Genomic DNA, 17,602 nt, shown 5'->3' with positions numbered 1-17,602 from the left:
TTTGAGTAAGAAATATATCACTACCACCATCATCACCCTTATCAGCATTTGCATTACTTAGAAATGTTTCCTCCTGCTGGTGTTGAGCATTTTTTTTTATGTGATAAACTCTCAGAGGGCAAGGAGAAAGGTCTTCTTCTCGAGTCAGTTCTTGCAACGCCTAGAACTTTATTGGTGCAAAAAAGAGCTAACAGATTAGTGCAATGCCCTGTTCAGAATCTAATTCAATTCCCCACAGATTTCTGAAATCCTGACTATGTGCTAGGCACTGTGACTAGTAGCTGGTGATATAAAGACAAAAACAAAAGGACCTTCCTTTCTACTCAAACAAATATGGAGGAAATCACATGGAGAGATATTAGGAGGAAAGAGAAGGGAAGGGCAGCAGCTAGGTTGCTCAGTAGATAGAGAGCCAGACCTGGAGTCAAGAGGACCTGGGTTCAAATGTGACCTCATATACTTCTCAGCTGCCCTAGGGCAAGTCATTTAACCCCCATTTCCTAACTCTTCTTTCTTAGAATTGATAATTAGAAGGTAAGGGTTTGGTTTTTTGTGTGTTTTGTTTTGTTTTGTTTTTTGTTTTTTTAAAGACTACTTAGTACTTTTAATAGTTTGTCACTTTCAGTACAAACACACCAAAGAAACCATGGTGCAGTTTCTTTTTTCTGCTGGGTCTCAGCCATCTTAGAAGATTCAGACAGCCCAGGACAGAGCCAGCAGTTGCCTTATGGTTAAGGATGCTCCAGCATTTGGGAATAAATGTTCAGCCATGCTATGCTTTAACTTGTCAGATGTTTAAAAAGTAAGCTTAAAAAGGTGGCAATAAAAAATGCAAAGGTAAGGGTTTGTTTGTTTGTTTTAAATTGTTGATCCATCTGCCTTCCTGAGGGAGACTTCAGGTACCTGAACCTTTTCAGGAATTATTAGCTAAATATTCAAAGTTAATTTGCACTTTATGCTGGGAAGTAAGGCAATCTCTACTTTGAAATGTTCTTCCCACAGCTTCAGACATGCATACAGGGGGAAAACATTTAGGGAAGTGTTGCAAGATTTTGTTTTGTTTTTTCCTTTTTAAATTCAAAACTGCCCCTCTGGAGCAAGGCTGGCAATGTCCTTCACCACATTACATGTTGAAATAGCTGTCAATTTGCAATCATTATTTCTGTTGAAAGTCTTTTTTTTCCCCATCTCTCCACATATTTGGCCTGTTTTAGATTACCTCATGGAGTGACACAAGCAAAGATTGTATTTGCCTTCTCATCCAAAATATCACCACTAACCTAAATGTACAAAACATTTCATGGTCCACACAGGAGGAAGATCATGCTCAAATCAGAAATCTGAAATTTATTGTATAATGTGATAAAAGGGAAGCGAGAAGGATTAAGTGTTTTCCAATGGAAGGATAATCTCATATTAGGCAGGTTTGCCCCATATTAGGAGCGTACATGCATAGATAAAATCCAGTAAGAAAAATGAGAATATATCACGTATGACCATTCTAAGTGCTTAAAAGAAAATCCAAATACACACATGCACACACACACGCCCTGAATTGAGCTATAAAATATATTTTTCACTTTAAAGTTTTCAATCATGCTGAGTTTTTTGTGTCTTATAATAACCTTCATTGAATTGTCTCTGACACTTTTTAATTTTTTGAAATTTATCAATAGGTGATATATAAAGCCAGGGAATATCTTTCTTCTGTGACAGGCACACATACAATCAATAGCTTAATCTTCAGGGAGCACTGCCTTGCTTGTCATGTCAAGTTTCTGCCCATATTTCAAAAGAATGGAAATAATTGAGCAGGCAGATGCTAACTAGAGTCTGGCAATGGCATGAAGCCTTACCGGGAAGCTCAGTGCAGGTACTGGTTAGTCAGCTTCCCCAGAGGCCCCCAGGGTCCATTAATGTAACAGCATCTGTACCTGTTAGGAGAGTGGGTCAGGATACCTCTATGAGATTTTGTTTCTATTTTTCCAGTGCTGGCCTCTTCAACTGACATCCCCTGTTATCATGAAAGATGTACAAGTGTTTGCCAGCCCCTAGTTGGGAGCTCTTGGTTCTGTGAGTTTTTTAAAGGTACTTTATTCCATCTGGACCTATATCTTTTTCATATCATTTTGGAAATGATAGAAAATTGCTAGAAGCCAGTTGTTACTTATTCTTTCCATTTATTTTTGCTATAAGTCTACTTCTCTCTATTCCTTTTCTTCTTCCAATTGATGATCCCATGGATTCCCACTGCAGGAACTATTTCAGTGTTTCTTGCAGCACTAAGAAGTGGCATCAGATTGTTGCCGCCCTTTTGGTTCTTCACCAAGCTAGGCTCATGATGCCAGAAAGGGTTATTCTGTGACCTAAATGCATGCCTTTTGACTTCACTCTCGTCAGCACTTTGAGAACACGTATGTTCAAATCATTTTTTCCTACCTCAAAAATGCTAGCATTTTCTTTCTTTGGAGTAATAGAAATAGCCTTCTTTATCCTTATGATTACATACCATTACCTAAATAGAGCATATACTAGTACTCATTAGATAACAATACTGATTGCATACTATTGATGAGACAAAATCTCAAATTCTTTGATTCTCTCCATTTTTTTTCTTTCCTCCTATGTGACCCTCTCTCTCTATAATGAGTCATATCAGGACAGCTAGATGGCTTAGTAGATTGAGAGCCATGCTCGGAGATAGGAGGTCCTGGGTTCAAATTTGGCTTTAGACATTTCCTAGCTGTGTGATTTAACCCCTATTGTATAGCCCTTATTATTCTGCCTTGGAATCAATAACACTATATTGTTATATCTTTAAGTTAAGGGTTTAAAAATACAAACTAAAATAAAAAGTATGTCATCTCTTTGCCCTTTAGAAAAGGAAATCTGTGATAAGAATTTCATGTTGACTAGTTCCATCTTCTCTTTATTTGATCCATTTAAGAAATGAGCCTGTTTGTTGAACTAAATTCAAGACCAGATAGAAATGATTTTCAGTCTTTTGGCAATCTGGAATTTATTGCATCTAATTTTCATCCCTCTGCATCTTTCCTTATAGGAACTTAGATTTGAGCTTGATGGAACCTTCAGGGTCTTTGTGTCTAGCTCCTTTATACCTTTATTTTACAGGTGAGAAAACTGAGGCTGAGGAAGATTCACTGTATCATGCAACTCACACCTCAGGCAGGATTAAAATCCAGATCTTCTTGATTCCAAGACCAGCATTCTTTTATGTTATATCTGCCAAACGATAGTAGAAAACTGTATGTGGGGCCAGCATGTGGTCTCCCCTACTAGTGTGGATTACATACCCCGCATACCCTGTCATACTCCATTTTTCTTATTCCTGTTTTGCAACAAATTTCATCAGAGGAGCTGGTGACCAATATCCTGGAATACTTTTTTCCACCCCAAACCCTTCCCTTCTGTCTTACAAAAAATACTACTTTTTGTTCTAAGGGAGAAGAGTGGTAAAGGCAAGGCAATGGGGATTAAGTGACTTGCCCAGGGTCACACAGCCAGGAAGTATCTGGCTCTCTCTATCCACTAAACCACTTCGCTGCCCCTTGGAGTACTTTTTTTTTTACAGTACTTACTTACTGCTCTATTTGGTGTATCCCATTTCTCAATAATGTATTTCACTGTACTCCTTATTGGTAAAATGCTGCAACTGGCTCAGACCCACCATACTTCCCCCCCCCCCCCCCCCCAATGCCATTTGGTTACTTTTTACATATTAGCTCTTTGGAGATCATGGGGGTAAAGAGGTACATGACTTACACCTTTCATGGACCTCAGAATCCTTATACTTCAAGAAAGTGCTGTGGACCCAGTCTTTGGTGGGAGAATTGACAAGTGCTGTTGGGTTGCTGTAGGCAATTTCTGTCTAGGGATCACATGGCTGGTACAATTCTAGAGGAACTGAGCACACAGATATTGAAATTCTTGACATAATTAAACTAGAGTTGATAAAGCTGTCAAAAGCCTAGTAGAATGAAGGTTGATGAAGGTTGGCAGGCTCTTTTTGGCCAGAGGAATGAAAGATCTGTCCCAATGGGATTTACTGGCCTCTGGTGCTTATGATGGGTAATAAGCAAACAGGTCAAAAGAGAGTTAATGTACCAAAGGAAGGAGATCCTCCAAACTAAGCTAATGTTGGTTAATAATAACTTTAATAAAGGGGGCAGCTAGGTAATTCTTAATATTGAGAACCAGGTCTAGACAGGAGAGGTCCTAGGTTCAAATCTAGATTCAGATACATCTTAGCTATGCGACTCTGGGCAAGTGACTTAACCCTGTTTGTCTTAATTTGCTCAGCTGTAAAATGAGCTGGAGAAAGAAATGGCAAGCCACTCTAGTATCTTTGCCAAGAAAACCGCAAATGGGATCACACAGAGTCAGACATGACTAAAATGGTTCAACAACAAAAAGATAACAAATATAAGCCACCAAGATAGTCCTTGCCTTTAAAGAGCTTGGCATCATGAAGAGTTGGCCATGACCAAAAAATGCCCGAACAACAAAATACAGATATACCAGGTCTGGGGCAACATTTTCTCTCTTGACTTTGAGGGAACCCCACATTATTCTTCAGAATTCTTTTTATATTTATGTTAAACTACAGGGTGGTGTGAATAGACATGCAAGTACTTGCTCTCTGGTTCCCTTCTCTGTGAGAGCTCAGATTTCTTTTTCTCTTAATGTTATCAAAGTGCTCGGAAACTGCCTACTGCCATATAATGTAACTTTCTGCACAAAACTACTTTGTTTTCCTTTGGGTAAAGATTCCAAGGCAGGAAGATTAAGTACTCTCGCCATAGTTTGGAGGAGTGTTGGCATGCATTTGGGCTGAATATTCAGTAATTTCTTGTGACAGTTTTGACTATATTTAACTCTGCTGCTCACTTAATTTCTTCATCACAGAGCAACTAAGAGGGTTAAAAGAAAGTAATTCCAATAAAGTCCCATCACATCAAACTTCAAGGGAGTCGCCGGATTTTTTTTTCTCTGTGCTGGAATTTCATCATAATGCATATTGCTCAGAAATGTACGGGAGGCTTAATAATAATTGAAAGGAAACATTGTTTATTCAGGTTGTGATCAGTTCTGCCAAAACACAGTCATTTTCCAGAACAAGGGTACAAGAGTGGGAGTGATGCTGAATTATTTTGTCATATCTCAGAATTTCCTGCCAGAATCAACTGCTTTCACTTTTCTATCCTAAACATGACCCCCTACCCTGAACCATTGGAAAAGGAAGAAAAGAAGACAAGAAACATTCCTCATCAGGCTTGACCTTCAAATGCGGTTTCCCTACAAGCTGGTTGGGATCCTGGTGTCTTTACTCAGAGACCCCATTTTTTTCTTCAGGCTGACATGTTAAGTTAGTAATCATAATCGTTATGGAGGCGACTCACAACATTGAATGCCTTGCACATATAGGCAGGGAGTGAAGGATTGTTGAATCGAGTTCTCCATCAAAATGAGTGGACTGCTGCTAAAACAGTATGTAGCCACCTCCTTTTTTTGAGGTGTCATCTCTTTTAGAGCTAGAAAGGATCTTAAAGATCATTTCTTTTGATTTTACACTTAAGGAAACTGAAGCCCTCAGATATGAAGTGAGTGACCCAAACTGGTGCTCCTCACAACTGATAAGAAAAGCCAGAATGAGGGCAGCTAAGTAGTAGAGTAGAGTAACAGTCCTAGAGTCCTTGAGTAACTTCTAAGTCTTATGACCCTGGGCAAGTCACATAACCCACATTGCCTTAGCCCTTGGTGCTCCACCTTCTTAGAACTGATATTAAGACTATTAAGGTAAGGGTTTTTGTTTTTTTTTTTTTAAGGAAAAATAAAAGCCAGAACCCAAGCATCTGACTCCAAATCCATGGACCATTCCCCAACATCAGGAGGGTTAGGTTTCATTCAATTTTGCAAACACGTTCCTTGCATGCAGCAAGTGCTATCCCTCGTGGGCTTATAGACTAAGTAGGTGGCTCTAACAGATAGGATTCTACAGTGTGTAGTAATCCATTATAAGTATTATCAGAGAAATGTAAGCAAAGTGTTGTGCCAAGTTTGTGGATGGCAAGGGAGAAGAATTGGGGAAAACTCTGTGGAGGAGAAGAAAATTGAATTTCCAAGAGGGTGGAGGAGGAAATTCAAGGCTTAAGAAAGATTGTATGCAAAAGCCCCCAAAGTTGGAGATGGTGGGACATGTATGGGGAAGGTAAATGGTCCATTCCGTTTGGACTAGCATGTAGAGTCTTCGGACAGTCATGCATGAAATCAGGTTGGAGCTAACCTTGAAGATCCCCAATGGCTAGTAGAAGAATTTTAATTTGTCGATTGATTGATTTTTGTTTGCTTGCTTTTTAACTATTTTTTCCAGTTACATGTAGAAACTACATGTGATTGGCTGAGTGCCAAAAGGTTTTGTACAGGGACACAACACAATGAAATCTTTGTAAAAGGAAAGTAAGTCTGAAAACTTTGTGGAGGCTGACTTAAATGGGGGGGGGGGATTAGAAATAGGAATACCTATTGGAAGGCTATTATAACAGTCTAGAAGATTGGGAACAAGGAGCTCTACCAAGATGGCGGCAGTGGAGAAATGGAGAATAGGGGACAGATGTTAGAGATGTTGAAGAGATTTTAAAAAATAGCCATGTCATTGGAAAATCATCATGCCCTACCCACACACACACTTTTAGTAAATATTTCTCTTTCTTTAAAAAAAAAAGTCCATATCATTGGTCTTAGAATCCAATACTGTGTATTGGTTCTAAAGCAGAAGAGCAATAAGGCCTATGTATGGGAGTTAAGTGACTTGCCCAGGGTCACAGAGCTAGGAAGTGTCTGAGGCCACATTTGAACCCAGGACCGCCCATCCCAAGGCCAGGCTGTCTATCCACTGAGCTACCTAGTCACCCTCAAACATTTATTTTTTGTCAAGTTACAAGAGATGTAAACTATGCTCCATTCCTGTGTTATCCTCTCCTCTCCTATCTCCAAATGTATTTTATTGATGCCATACCTCCATATTCCTCCTTTCCTTTAAGATCCACTTTAGACACTGCCTTCATTAAGACTGCCTTAATCTCTCCCACCACCAACCCCAAATCTTCCTATTACAGAGTGACTTCTACCTCCTCAGATTTTCCATGGTATTTTACCAACACAAAGTTCTTCTTGGCATTTATCACACTCATCTTTGTGTCATGGTTGTATGTGTCCCATCTTTCCACTTTTCCATCCTTTCCTATTTAAATTGTAGACCTCCTGAATGCAGAGTTTGTTTTATCCACATTTGCAGTCTTTTAGCATGAGATACAGAAGTCACTTGGCAAATATTTGTCGAATTTAATTGAATTATGAAGTGATGGTGGGAAGAGATTAAAAGGTGACTCCAAGGTTTCAAATCTGGGAGATGGAGTGAATGACAGTACCATTGGCAGAAAAGGTGATCAGAAGAAGGAGTAGATTGAGGAAAACATGGTGATGTTGATTTGAGATGTATTATGTTTAGGTGCTAATGAAACAACTCTATAGAGATGACCTGTGGACAGCTAGCAACATCGGTTTGGAGAGGTTACAGACTGGGAAGGAAATCTGCATGAAAGTGAGAATTAATAGTCTTGAGAGTGAATGAATCAGATTCTAAGGGAAAAACAAGAAGAGTTTAGACTCTTAGGGAATTACCATTTTAAGAGTTTGGAAAGAGTCAAATGGGAGAATCAGGAGACTAGGATGTCTGGGGCCAATAGGTAGAGATTGCCTAGAAGGTAAAAGGCACCTAACAGTGTCAAATGTTGTAGTAATATGAAGGAGGATAAAGCCTAAGGAAAAGGCCCTTGGACTTGGTGATTAGGAAATGATTAAATTAACTTCAGAGATATCAGTTTTAATAGAGTGGTAGATAAAGAAAACAGATTTTGGAGATATGAATGAGGAGTCAGGAAGTAGAGTTGGTGACAACTTTTTCTAGAGTTTAGAAGTAAAAAAGGAGAAAGAAATAAGATTGAGGCTATCCTACTATGTTTGCAAGCAATTTTACTAGACAAATATTTATTAAGCATTTATGTGCCAGATCCAGAAGTAGGCACTAGAGATATAAATAAATAAATAAAATAGTCTCTGCCATGAAGGAAATTAAGTTTAATTTAGAAGATACAAGGCATGTTCAAATAAGGTAAAATAAATAAGTAATATAAAAATCATTTTAAAGAAGATGAGTACTAATTAATTGGGGGAGTTGGGGAAGATCAGAAAGAGGTGGGGGAAGGGGGAAGACTCCAGAAGGGAGAAACATGTGAGTTGTGCTTAAAGTAAACTTGGGATTGTATGATGATATGACAAGAGAGCACATAGCAGACATGAAGACCACTTCTGCAAAGTCCAGGGAGTAAGAAATGGAGTGTTATGCTCAGGAAAACAGCTAACTGGTCAATTTGTCTATTGTGGAAAATGTATGAAAGGAATCAGTACAAAATTGGAAAGGTAGGTGGAACCAGATTGTTTAAGGATTGAAATAGCAAGCTGAGCATTATTATTTTTATCCAAAGAGGCAATAGGAAGTCTGAAAACTTTTGGTTAGAAGGATGAAATGGAAGAGTCAGTCAATTAGTCAACAAAGCATTTATTGGTGCCTACCATGTGCCAGGCACTGTTAATCATGAAGGATACTAAGAAAGGAAGTAGAGAGACTCCTCTTATGGGAAGATAAAAATGTAAGCAACTATGTACAAACAGGATTTATCTATATAGATTCACACATCATTGCCTCGCACATAGTAGGTACTATATAAATATTGAGAGAGAGAGAGAGAGATAATAAGAATGAAGACTTGGAGGTAATCAATAAAAAGGTAAATTGGGAAAAGCTTCTTGTAGAAGCAAGAATTTAGCTGAGACTTGAAGTCAAGGCATCTGGGAGACAGAGTTGAGGAAGGAGAGAATTCTAGGCAAAAAAGAGCCTGAAAATGCATGGAGATAGGAGATGGAGAGGGGTTGGGTGGTGATGGCTGGAGTTAGTCCCCTGGGAAGATGGATGAGAATGAATTCCTGGGTGTCAATAAAAGAATTTTGATCAGAGAAGGTGAGCTTAAGGTGTTATGCTGAAAAGTTTTAAGGAATAAAGGACAGTAATTGAGGGCTCCCATTTTGATGGCCCTTTCTTTTTGAAGTAGAAGGTTGTGGATAAGTCTTGTGGTTTAAGAGTTTGGAAATGCCCACTGTGAGGAAATAAGATAGAAAGACAATGAGAGTAGAGTCAAAGGAATGCTAGCTTGAAATGAAGAGCCAGTTGATAATAATGTTCCAAATTAATAGTAATAAGATTAGCCAAGCACTTTACAAATATCTTGTTTTATCTCATAACTTTGCAAGGTGAGTGCTATTATAATCTTCCTTTTACAGATGAGAAAACTGAGACAAATAGAGGTTAAGGGACTTGCCCAGGGTTGCACAGCTAGGAAGGGTCTGAGGCTAAATTTGAACTCAGGAAGATGAGATGTCTTGACTCCAGGCTTGGTGCTCCATCCACAGCACCACACTTTAAATTTAAAGTAAATAGAATCAACTCATTGAGCCTATCTCTGCTCCAGGTCTGGTCTAGCTAGGTTAGCTAGAGTAACAGAGTGGTCCAGTAAAAAGCCAACTGGCTGCAGAGTCAGGAAACAGAATACAGCCCTAGATCTGCCATGGCTTGAACAAAGTGTTTTTGCCTTTCTAGTCCTCATGTCTTCATCTGTAAAATCATGGTGTTTTTCCTGGATTGCTTTCTCAAAACCCTTCCAACTCTTACTGTCTGCGATTCTATTAGGGGTCTTCATCTTCTCAGTATGTTGGAGAATCAACACTATATTTGTTCTTTAAATGAACTGGAGTTAAAAAAAATGGGGCAATTCAAAGGGCAAGTGTAATATGAAACACCTTCTGTCACAGATTAACATTTTTTGGACTTGTAGTAGTCTCTGTCTTTTCTTTTCCCCGCAATTTCACTCATATGTTGCCCATAAATCTTGATTTTTAAGTGTTCTTTTTGGCTGCCTATTAGGTAAAATGCTTCATTTAATGATATTAGTTAAAAGCCTGGGAACAGTCTTGCTTCTGCTTCTCCCCCATTCTCCCAGCAGTCCTTGTGATTTTGGGGAGAGAGCCTAGGGATTGCTTTTAAATGCCTGTGAAGATGGTTAGGCTTAGGTTGCTGCACTGTCGACTTGGCCAGAAACTTGTGCTGTCCTTTGGCCTCCGCTTTGAAGTGGTGATATTATAAATCTCCCAATCACTGTGATCCAGTCTGTTTTAGTATTCATGTGCCTAATTTCTCCTTGTAATCTGATTACTGGTTTGAGCTGTTGCAGCTTGCAGCCCGCTGCTATGCATTTACTGTACTCCCCAGGACGCTAGCGCCTGACAGCGCCGGTCCTGGGCTATGAGAGATCTCGACATCATTTCGCTTTTAGACGGGCCTAGGGCTGTGGCTGGTTAAGAATTAGCTGCTCCAGAGGAGTTTCTATTAGTCGAATCCTTTGTTTGTGCAACCATGTTCAGAAACCCTTGGATTTCCAGCTATGTGGAAGCTATTGAGTACTCTGAGGAGCAAGGTAAGCGGCAAGAGATTCTACAGCAAGCCATTCCTCATTTCTTTCAGTAATTGCCTGAATGCTCTGTTGCTGTATCTCTTAGGAGGGGAAGGCACTGTCTCCTCACAATGCTAGTGATCAGAATCCAGTAAGCGACGTCCTCTTCTATTTCTCTCAAAGGATGCTTTAAAAAAATCCAAGTTCTCTAATTAGTTTATTTTAGGAATATATTAAATGTAAAGCGTGGTGGGGCAGGGGGAGTGCAAGAGGGATGAGCATTTTAGGATTTTTCTAAGGCTCTCAGCAAGGGCAGCGGCAGACCCCTGAATCATTAAACTTCTCATCAAGTTGAAGATCCATTGGGTAGTGGACGCTATTGTCAACCCAGTTACTCTTTACTAAATTACCTCCCGTGTCTGCTCTATTTGTTTTGATTAAATCATTCCATGAGACAGTTGGGAGCAGGGGGCTTGTCTTTTCAGTGGCTTCTTTTTCAGTGAACAGGAGACTGTGTGCTTTCAGTTGAACTACTGAAATAGTACCAAATAATCAGTTCCCCACATGAAAAAAATGAAATGTGTCAATTTCCTGAAATCACTCGGCTTTCAGATATCCCCTATCAAAAATGGAAGTGACCGGCCACGTCCAAGTGGTCACTGTTCGGGGTCTCTCAGTTGACTTGTACAAGGCACAGACAAAACAGCTAAATAATACCCAAAACATTAACCGAGTGTCTGTGACATACAAAGCAAAAGGAGAGAAGAAGAAAAGCTCAGAACTTTTCATCGAAGCTCCGATTGTCCAATTCCGTATCCCTCTTCAGTTGACAAGTTTACAAACTCCAGGCTTAAGTCTGCATCTTGATGGACGGTGAAGTGTCAACATTGCCTGCATCTTGTACTCCTCTTCCCTTCAGCCCTCCTGCCCTCAGATCTTAGGTAGTGAAAGCTCATCTCCGGGGGGGATAACGTTTCTGTAAGTGGTTTACTTGTGGTTTTCTGGGTGGACAAATGATCCCTGTGCCAAAAGCTGTAAAATAGGTTACATACCATTAGAATGGTTATAAATTTTACCCATGCCTGGTTTTTATTAACCAATTCATTCTATCTATGTTTCTCTTGTGCACAATTGTTACCAGCTGCTTTTATATAATGTGTATCTGGTCTTCAAAACAAGTAGTTTGTTAATAGGACAAACTTTTATGGCTAAGATTTTGTTTAAAAAAGGAAAACAAATAAAAATGTCTTCTTGCAAAAGAAACTGTGGCAGAGATCATGGGAACAGGATTTCCCAGCATATAAGGGTCTTCAGAGTTCCTGAACTACTCTGGCCAAAGTTTACTCGACCATTTCCTTCTATTTTCCTAAGTGTAAGTGGGCATTAATTTAAAGCTGCATTAGCCCATTGTTCGTATTGCTCCATTTTCTTGCCTTTAAATATAGAAGCTGGACTAAAGCTTTGGTAAGGGCTTGAGTACCTTGCCAGGGCATTGGTGAGAAATGCTGGCTAGTTCTAGAACAATGTCAAGTTGTCTTGTCTTGAAACTGCAGTAATAGTAAATGTTTGGTTAAAATGAGTTTCTGTCAAAGCTATCATTTCTATCTATGACTCTTGTGAGTGTTTTGATTTTTTTAATTTTTTAAACCCTTACCTTCCATCTTGGAGTCAATACTGTGTATTGGTTCCAAGGCAGAAGAATGGTAAGGGCTAGGCAATGGGGGTCAAGTGACTTGCCCAGGATCACACAGCTGGGAAGTATCTGAGGTCAGATTTGAAGCCAGGACCTCCCATCTCTGGGCTTGGCACTCTATCCACTAAGCCACCCAGATACCCCTGAGTGTTTTTATTTTGGCTCTATTTGAAAGATTTGGTGAGGGGGTGGTTTTTATTTACAGAACTGTTAAGCCTCAGTTTCTTAATCTGTAAAATGAGGACAATAATACTTTTGATGCCTAGATTCCTAGGTTGTCTGTAATGATGGTGCTTTGTGCACTGGCGATTCTATAAATACAGCTTTTTGTTACTTATTCACTACATCTTCTTTAGACACTGAACAGTTTGATGTGTTCAGATAAGGAGGCCATCTTGTTTTTTAATTGTTGTTCCATAATGAAATGACTAAGTTCATCTGTTTTCATTTCACCTCCTTTTGCCATCTCAATAATATCTTCTTTCCCCCCCTCAGATTTCAAGGAAAATTCAAACCTTTTCCAGCTACCACATCAAAGAAGAATATCAAGGTAAATTATCATAACATTTTAAAGAACCTCAAATTATTTGACATTAAGCTTCATAAAAGCCTTTGAAATATGGTAGACAAATCTTTGACAGTATAAGCTTTGAGGACATGGTAGTGCTTCCTGGCTTGGGAGCGGAGCTATTTATTTTTCCTATGCTCCAGAATCCCTTATCTATAAAAAATAGTAGACCTTGCCACCCCAGGGGGATTTAAAATTTCTCCTCAAGTACTCTGAGTTCTTCAATTATGATTGCTGCTCTAAGATGATTTTTTAAATGATGTTCCTGCCAAGTAAGAGAGCTAAGTCAGGAAATGCTTCCTTTTGGGCTGTCCCTTCCTTGGTTGTCTGGTCAGCCTCAGGACTCTTGTTTTGAAGTTGCAGAATCAGTCATCCCACCATATAATTAGTCACATATCACTAGAGAGAGTGATCATAGAGTGCTTTCATCCCAAAGTGATCACAAAACTAAAGCGTTAGCAGGTTTTTTAAAAAAAAGCATGGAAGGATGGAAGGTGTCCTTAAGTATATTTTTTTTTATTTTTAAACTCTTCCATATTAGAACAAAATTGATATTGGTTCCACATCAGAGGAACAGTAAGGGCTAGGCAGTTGGGGGTAAGTGATTTGCCCAGGATCACACAGCTAGGAAGTGTCCAAGGCTAGATTTCAACCTACCTTCTCCAGATCTGGTTCTCTATCCACTGAGCTTCCTCACTGCCTCTTAAGTAGGTTTCTTTTGGGCACTCTGTTTGGGGATGTTGCTGGCAAAGTTCTCTGCCCTATCTCTCAAGTAAGTATGAATTGAGATTGAGACCAAGTCATACAGTTCTACACTCTGAACTTAGCCAGGATTAAAACAAAGGGAAGGGTCCCACCATTCATTCCCACAGGGCTAAGTGTAGTTATAATTGTGGCAGAAACAGAGTGAAATTCTTAATGATGTTGCAAGGGTGAATGATTGATGCCCCACGCCCACACCCAGTACAGAAGAAGTAAGACTAAAACAAACTAACATACCAGAACTACTGAAGCTTATAGAGTTCAGCAGGAGCTTAAGAATTTCAAATTAAGATCTTGCTGCCTCTGTAGAAAATACTTTGTCAAATTCTGCAGGTAAGATGGCACCACTTAGTCCAGTGGGTCCTCTTGTAGTTTACCAGGTCATAGAACCTGAACCCAAATCAAATTTCTGGACAGAGCAAGTTACCTCTAAGAGATATGACTTGTGACAGCTAACCACAAATGAAAATAGTGAGAGAAAAGAAAAATACAGATGAGGATGAGGCAGATTCTGTAGTCCAGCTCTTCAAGAAAAGGAAGAGATGAAGAGATAAAGAGACAAATTATTTTTCAAAACTCATTATATGTGAATTCATCTGTATGTAACAAGATCACCATTTTCTTTTCATGGTATTGAGTGTAAAGTGGATTGGAGAAATAAGAATTTTGCACCCCAAGGACAAAGCTGACTAGAAAATATATTTCGCTTCTTTTTAGCAAATGCGAGAGAGAGAGAGAGAGAGAGAGAGAGAGAGAGAGAGAGAGAGAGAGAGAGAGAGAGAGAGAGAGAGAGAGAGAGAGAGAGAGAGAGAGAGAGAGAGAGAGAGAGAGAGAGAGAGAGAGAGAGAGAGAGAGAGAGAGAGAGAGATGCTCTATCTTTTTCTCTCTAGCCCCCTTAATAGACAAGATCCAAGACAGGAGAGATCAGATTGTAGGCATCTTAATGCACTACATTCATGGTTAAAACTTCTTAGAATCATAATAATGACCCCGTAGCCTTCAAATCAGGATAAAAGAATATTTTTGCTGTTGGCACTTGGATCAAATTGCCCCATATTGCTTCCACTGAGCATGTAAGTAGGTTAATGGGACATGTATTTTTAAAAAATTCCTCATCACCGAAGCAGACATAATTTCTTCCTTGGTTACTCAGAGAGAGAGATAGAAGGTGGAGATGATAAAGTACAAAAAAGTCATATAGAGTTACTAACTATTTCAAATAACCTGAGTAAGGTTTTATTGATTCTTCCTTTGTTGTTTGGATTTTTTTTTAAATCGAGAAGACAACTATACTTTGAGAGGAGAATTAGCCATTCCCCTCTCTTTTTCAGCTTTAGTTTTTCTCAGACAAATGCCTCTTTTCCTACCACATGTATAGATATTCAGATCTTTCCTAAAATAATAATGCTTTACTTTACCCTGCTATGATTGTTTTAAGTTATTATTCTCTGGTTTCTCTCTGTCTCTTTCCTCTCCTTTTGTTTCTCTGTTTCTTGCCTTTCTCTGTGTCTGTATGTCCATCTCTAAAAGAGTCACCTTTGCTTCCTCTACTTCCTTAACACATCTCAGCTCCCTGAAATCTCTTTCTCCTCAGTGAAACTACAGTCTGAAATGTTAATGGAGATCACTAATTGCTAAATGTGCTGGTCTTTTCTTTGCACTGACCTTTCTACAGCTTTTTAACGCTGTTCATTTTTCTTAGACACTCTCTTTTCCTTTGACTTCTGAAACACTGTTCATTCCTCTGCGTCTTAAGCAGTCTCTAATCTCCTGCGCTGGATCATCTATTTTCTAGTCCTTATGGAATGCCCTCTGTCCCCCACTTAGGGCTCTGTCCTCAGCCCCCTCATCTCTTTGTCTCCATTCCCTTTCTCATTCTGATCTATCTCGTCTATTCCCATGGATAAAGCTATTTCATTATTTCTCTACATTTGATTCCCCAACGGATATATGTTTAATTGCACACATATATGTGTGTGTTTGTATGTATGTATATAGGTAAATAGCCAATCCTAATATCTCATGAATTCTTGTTCCCTGTGTCCAGCTGCCTGCTGGACATCTTTTCTCAGACCAGTATCTCAAACTGAACATGTCCCCTCACTTAAACCTTCTTCCTCATTTCTTCATCTGTTGAGGGCAGTACCATTCTCCCAGTCACCTAGGATCATAACTTCAGATTCATACTTGATTCTTTCCTCTACCTCCTTATCCACTTTATCCCCAACCTAGCCTGTATTCAATTAATTGCCAATTTTTTAAACCCATACCTTCTGTCTTCCAATCAATATGTGTATTGGTTCTAAGGCAGAAGAGCAGTAAGGACTGGACAATGAGGGTTAAGTAACTTGCCCAGGATCATGTCACTAGGAAATGTTTGAGAGAAGATTTGAACTCAAGACCTCCTATCTTCAGGCTAGACTCAAGCCAAGAGCTATCCGACGACTGCCCCCTCATTGCCAAATCTTATGAATCCTAGCTCTATAGCATCACTTGTATTTGACTCCTCTCTAGTAATATAGCCCTCACCCTAGTTCAGGTCCAATGCCCCCCTATTTGACTCCAGGGCTGATAAGCAATATACTTTAGGAATATGACTCGTAAAGAGCATTGATATGCTTTCCAGGAATAAATGTGCTTCAAATGGTGAGATGTCAGAATGAGATGGAGTGGACCAGTAAATACCTGCCATGAAAAGATTCAGCACATTCTCCAATTAGGAGACGAGGTGCCTCTTACCTCCAGTGATCCTTTAAATGAGCAGAGAAGGGAGAGAGTGAGATGGGCAAGTGCAGACATTCATTTTTGAAAATAGCCTTTCTGGGTAAGCAGCTGGCACGCCATGAGACGAGTACATGTGCACCACGAAGATGAATGATGTGGAAAGCACAATGCTTTAGGGATGGAAGAATTTCATTTTAATACAGAAAACATTTCCAGACAGGTTCTTAATAGTCCTTAATGTCAAATAGAAAGCTTCTCACTGGTTACTTTCTGTTGCTTATCTCAACTCTAGGCTCTATATGTGTGATAAATGAAAACATCGCTACAATGTCCCTAGTCCCACCAATTAAACACGTTTCATCATTTTTTCTTTTAAAAAAAAATAACCTTTTATTCTGTCAGGCAAAAAAAAAAAAAAACCTTTGAAAAAGGATGCCTTTGTTTTGCTGGTTTTTCTTATAATAGTGAGGAGTCAGTGCCAAGAAAGCTTCTCATTTCCTTTTTCAGGAATCTTTGACTTCAAGCATTATTCCTTCTTTCAGAAAGCACAATAATTAATAATAATTCATTTTCAGTGTCAGTAATTAACTACATTTATATGACAATTCAAAAAATCATTAGTTATGTTCAAGAGTTTTTTTTTTCCTTTTCTACAGGAAAGATCTGAGACTTTTTTTTTTATTTAAGAATCCGATTTTTAGTATCCTAGACTGAACGATGGGCTTAGGGAAGAAAAAAATGCTGTGCATTGAACTCAAATAAAAATGATGACAACTAAATGCTATATAAGAACCCCTACAAGTGGTATGTTGGCTTAGAAAACAGCATATTAATATTATCTACATTCTATTGTATTTTTATTATATTAAATAGTTCTTAATTACATTTTAATCTGATTCAGGCCCTCATGTTTGACACTGCTGTAGATAATCTCTTTGCCTAATTATTTTGAAATATGGATACATCCTTTTGATTTACATATGAAATTGGGATTGTTATTATATCATCATATGGGAATAAATGCTACCCAGATGCAATTTTTAAAGTATGCCCAAAGTTCCTTGACCTTTAAGGAGAGTCCTGCATCAGCCAGATTCAAGACCCAAAAAGTAGTGTCTCCTTCTTGTCTCTCAGATAATAAGCTTGACATATTTTTTATTTTTTTAAATTTTTTTTTAAACCCTTACCTTCTGTCTGTCTTGGACTCAATACTGTGTATTGGCTCCTAGGCAGAAGAGTGGTAAGGGCTAGGCAATGGGGGTCAAGTGACTT

General features: G+C 39.0%; 1 protein-coding gene across 17 annotated transcripts in view; it reads left to right on the top strand.

The window, feature by feature from the left end:
- The window catches only part of SVIL (supervillin), a 281,250-nt gene that overhangs the window by 128,958 nt on the left and 134,690 nt on the right, over nt 1-17,602 (top strand). For all 17 annotated transcript variants that reach the window (XM_056800916.1, XM_056800915.1, XM_056800913.1 and 14 more), the window contains one exon: nt 12,772-12,826. Coding sequence is in view for 14 of the 17 variants with exons in the window: in XM_056800912.1 (XP_056656890.1) it covers nt 12,772-12,826 (55 nt within the window). In the remaining 3 variants the exon portion in view is untranslated. The remainder of the gene's footprint in view (nt 1-12,771; nt 12,827-17,602) is intronic.

The sequence above is a fragment of the Monodelphis domestica genome, chromosome 5 (genome assembly GCF_027887165.1).
Source record: "Monodelphis domestica isolate mMonDom1 chromosome 5, mMonDom1.pri, whole genome shotgun sequence".
Taxonomy (NCBI): Eukaryota; Metazoa; Chordata; class Mammalia; order Didelphimorphia; family Didelphidae; genus Monodelphis; species Monodelphis domestica.
This window is presented reverse-complemented; position numbering and strand designations above follow the sequence as displayed.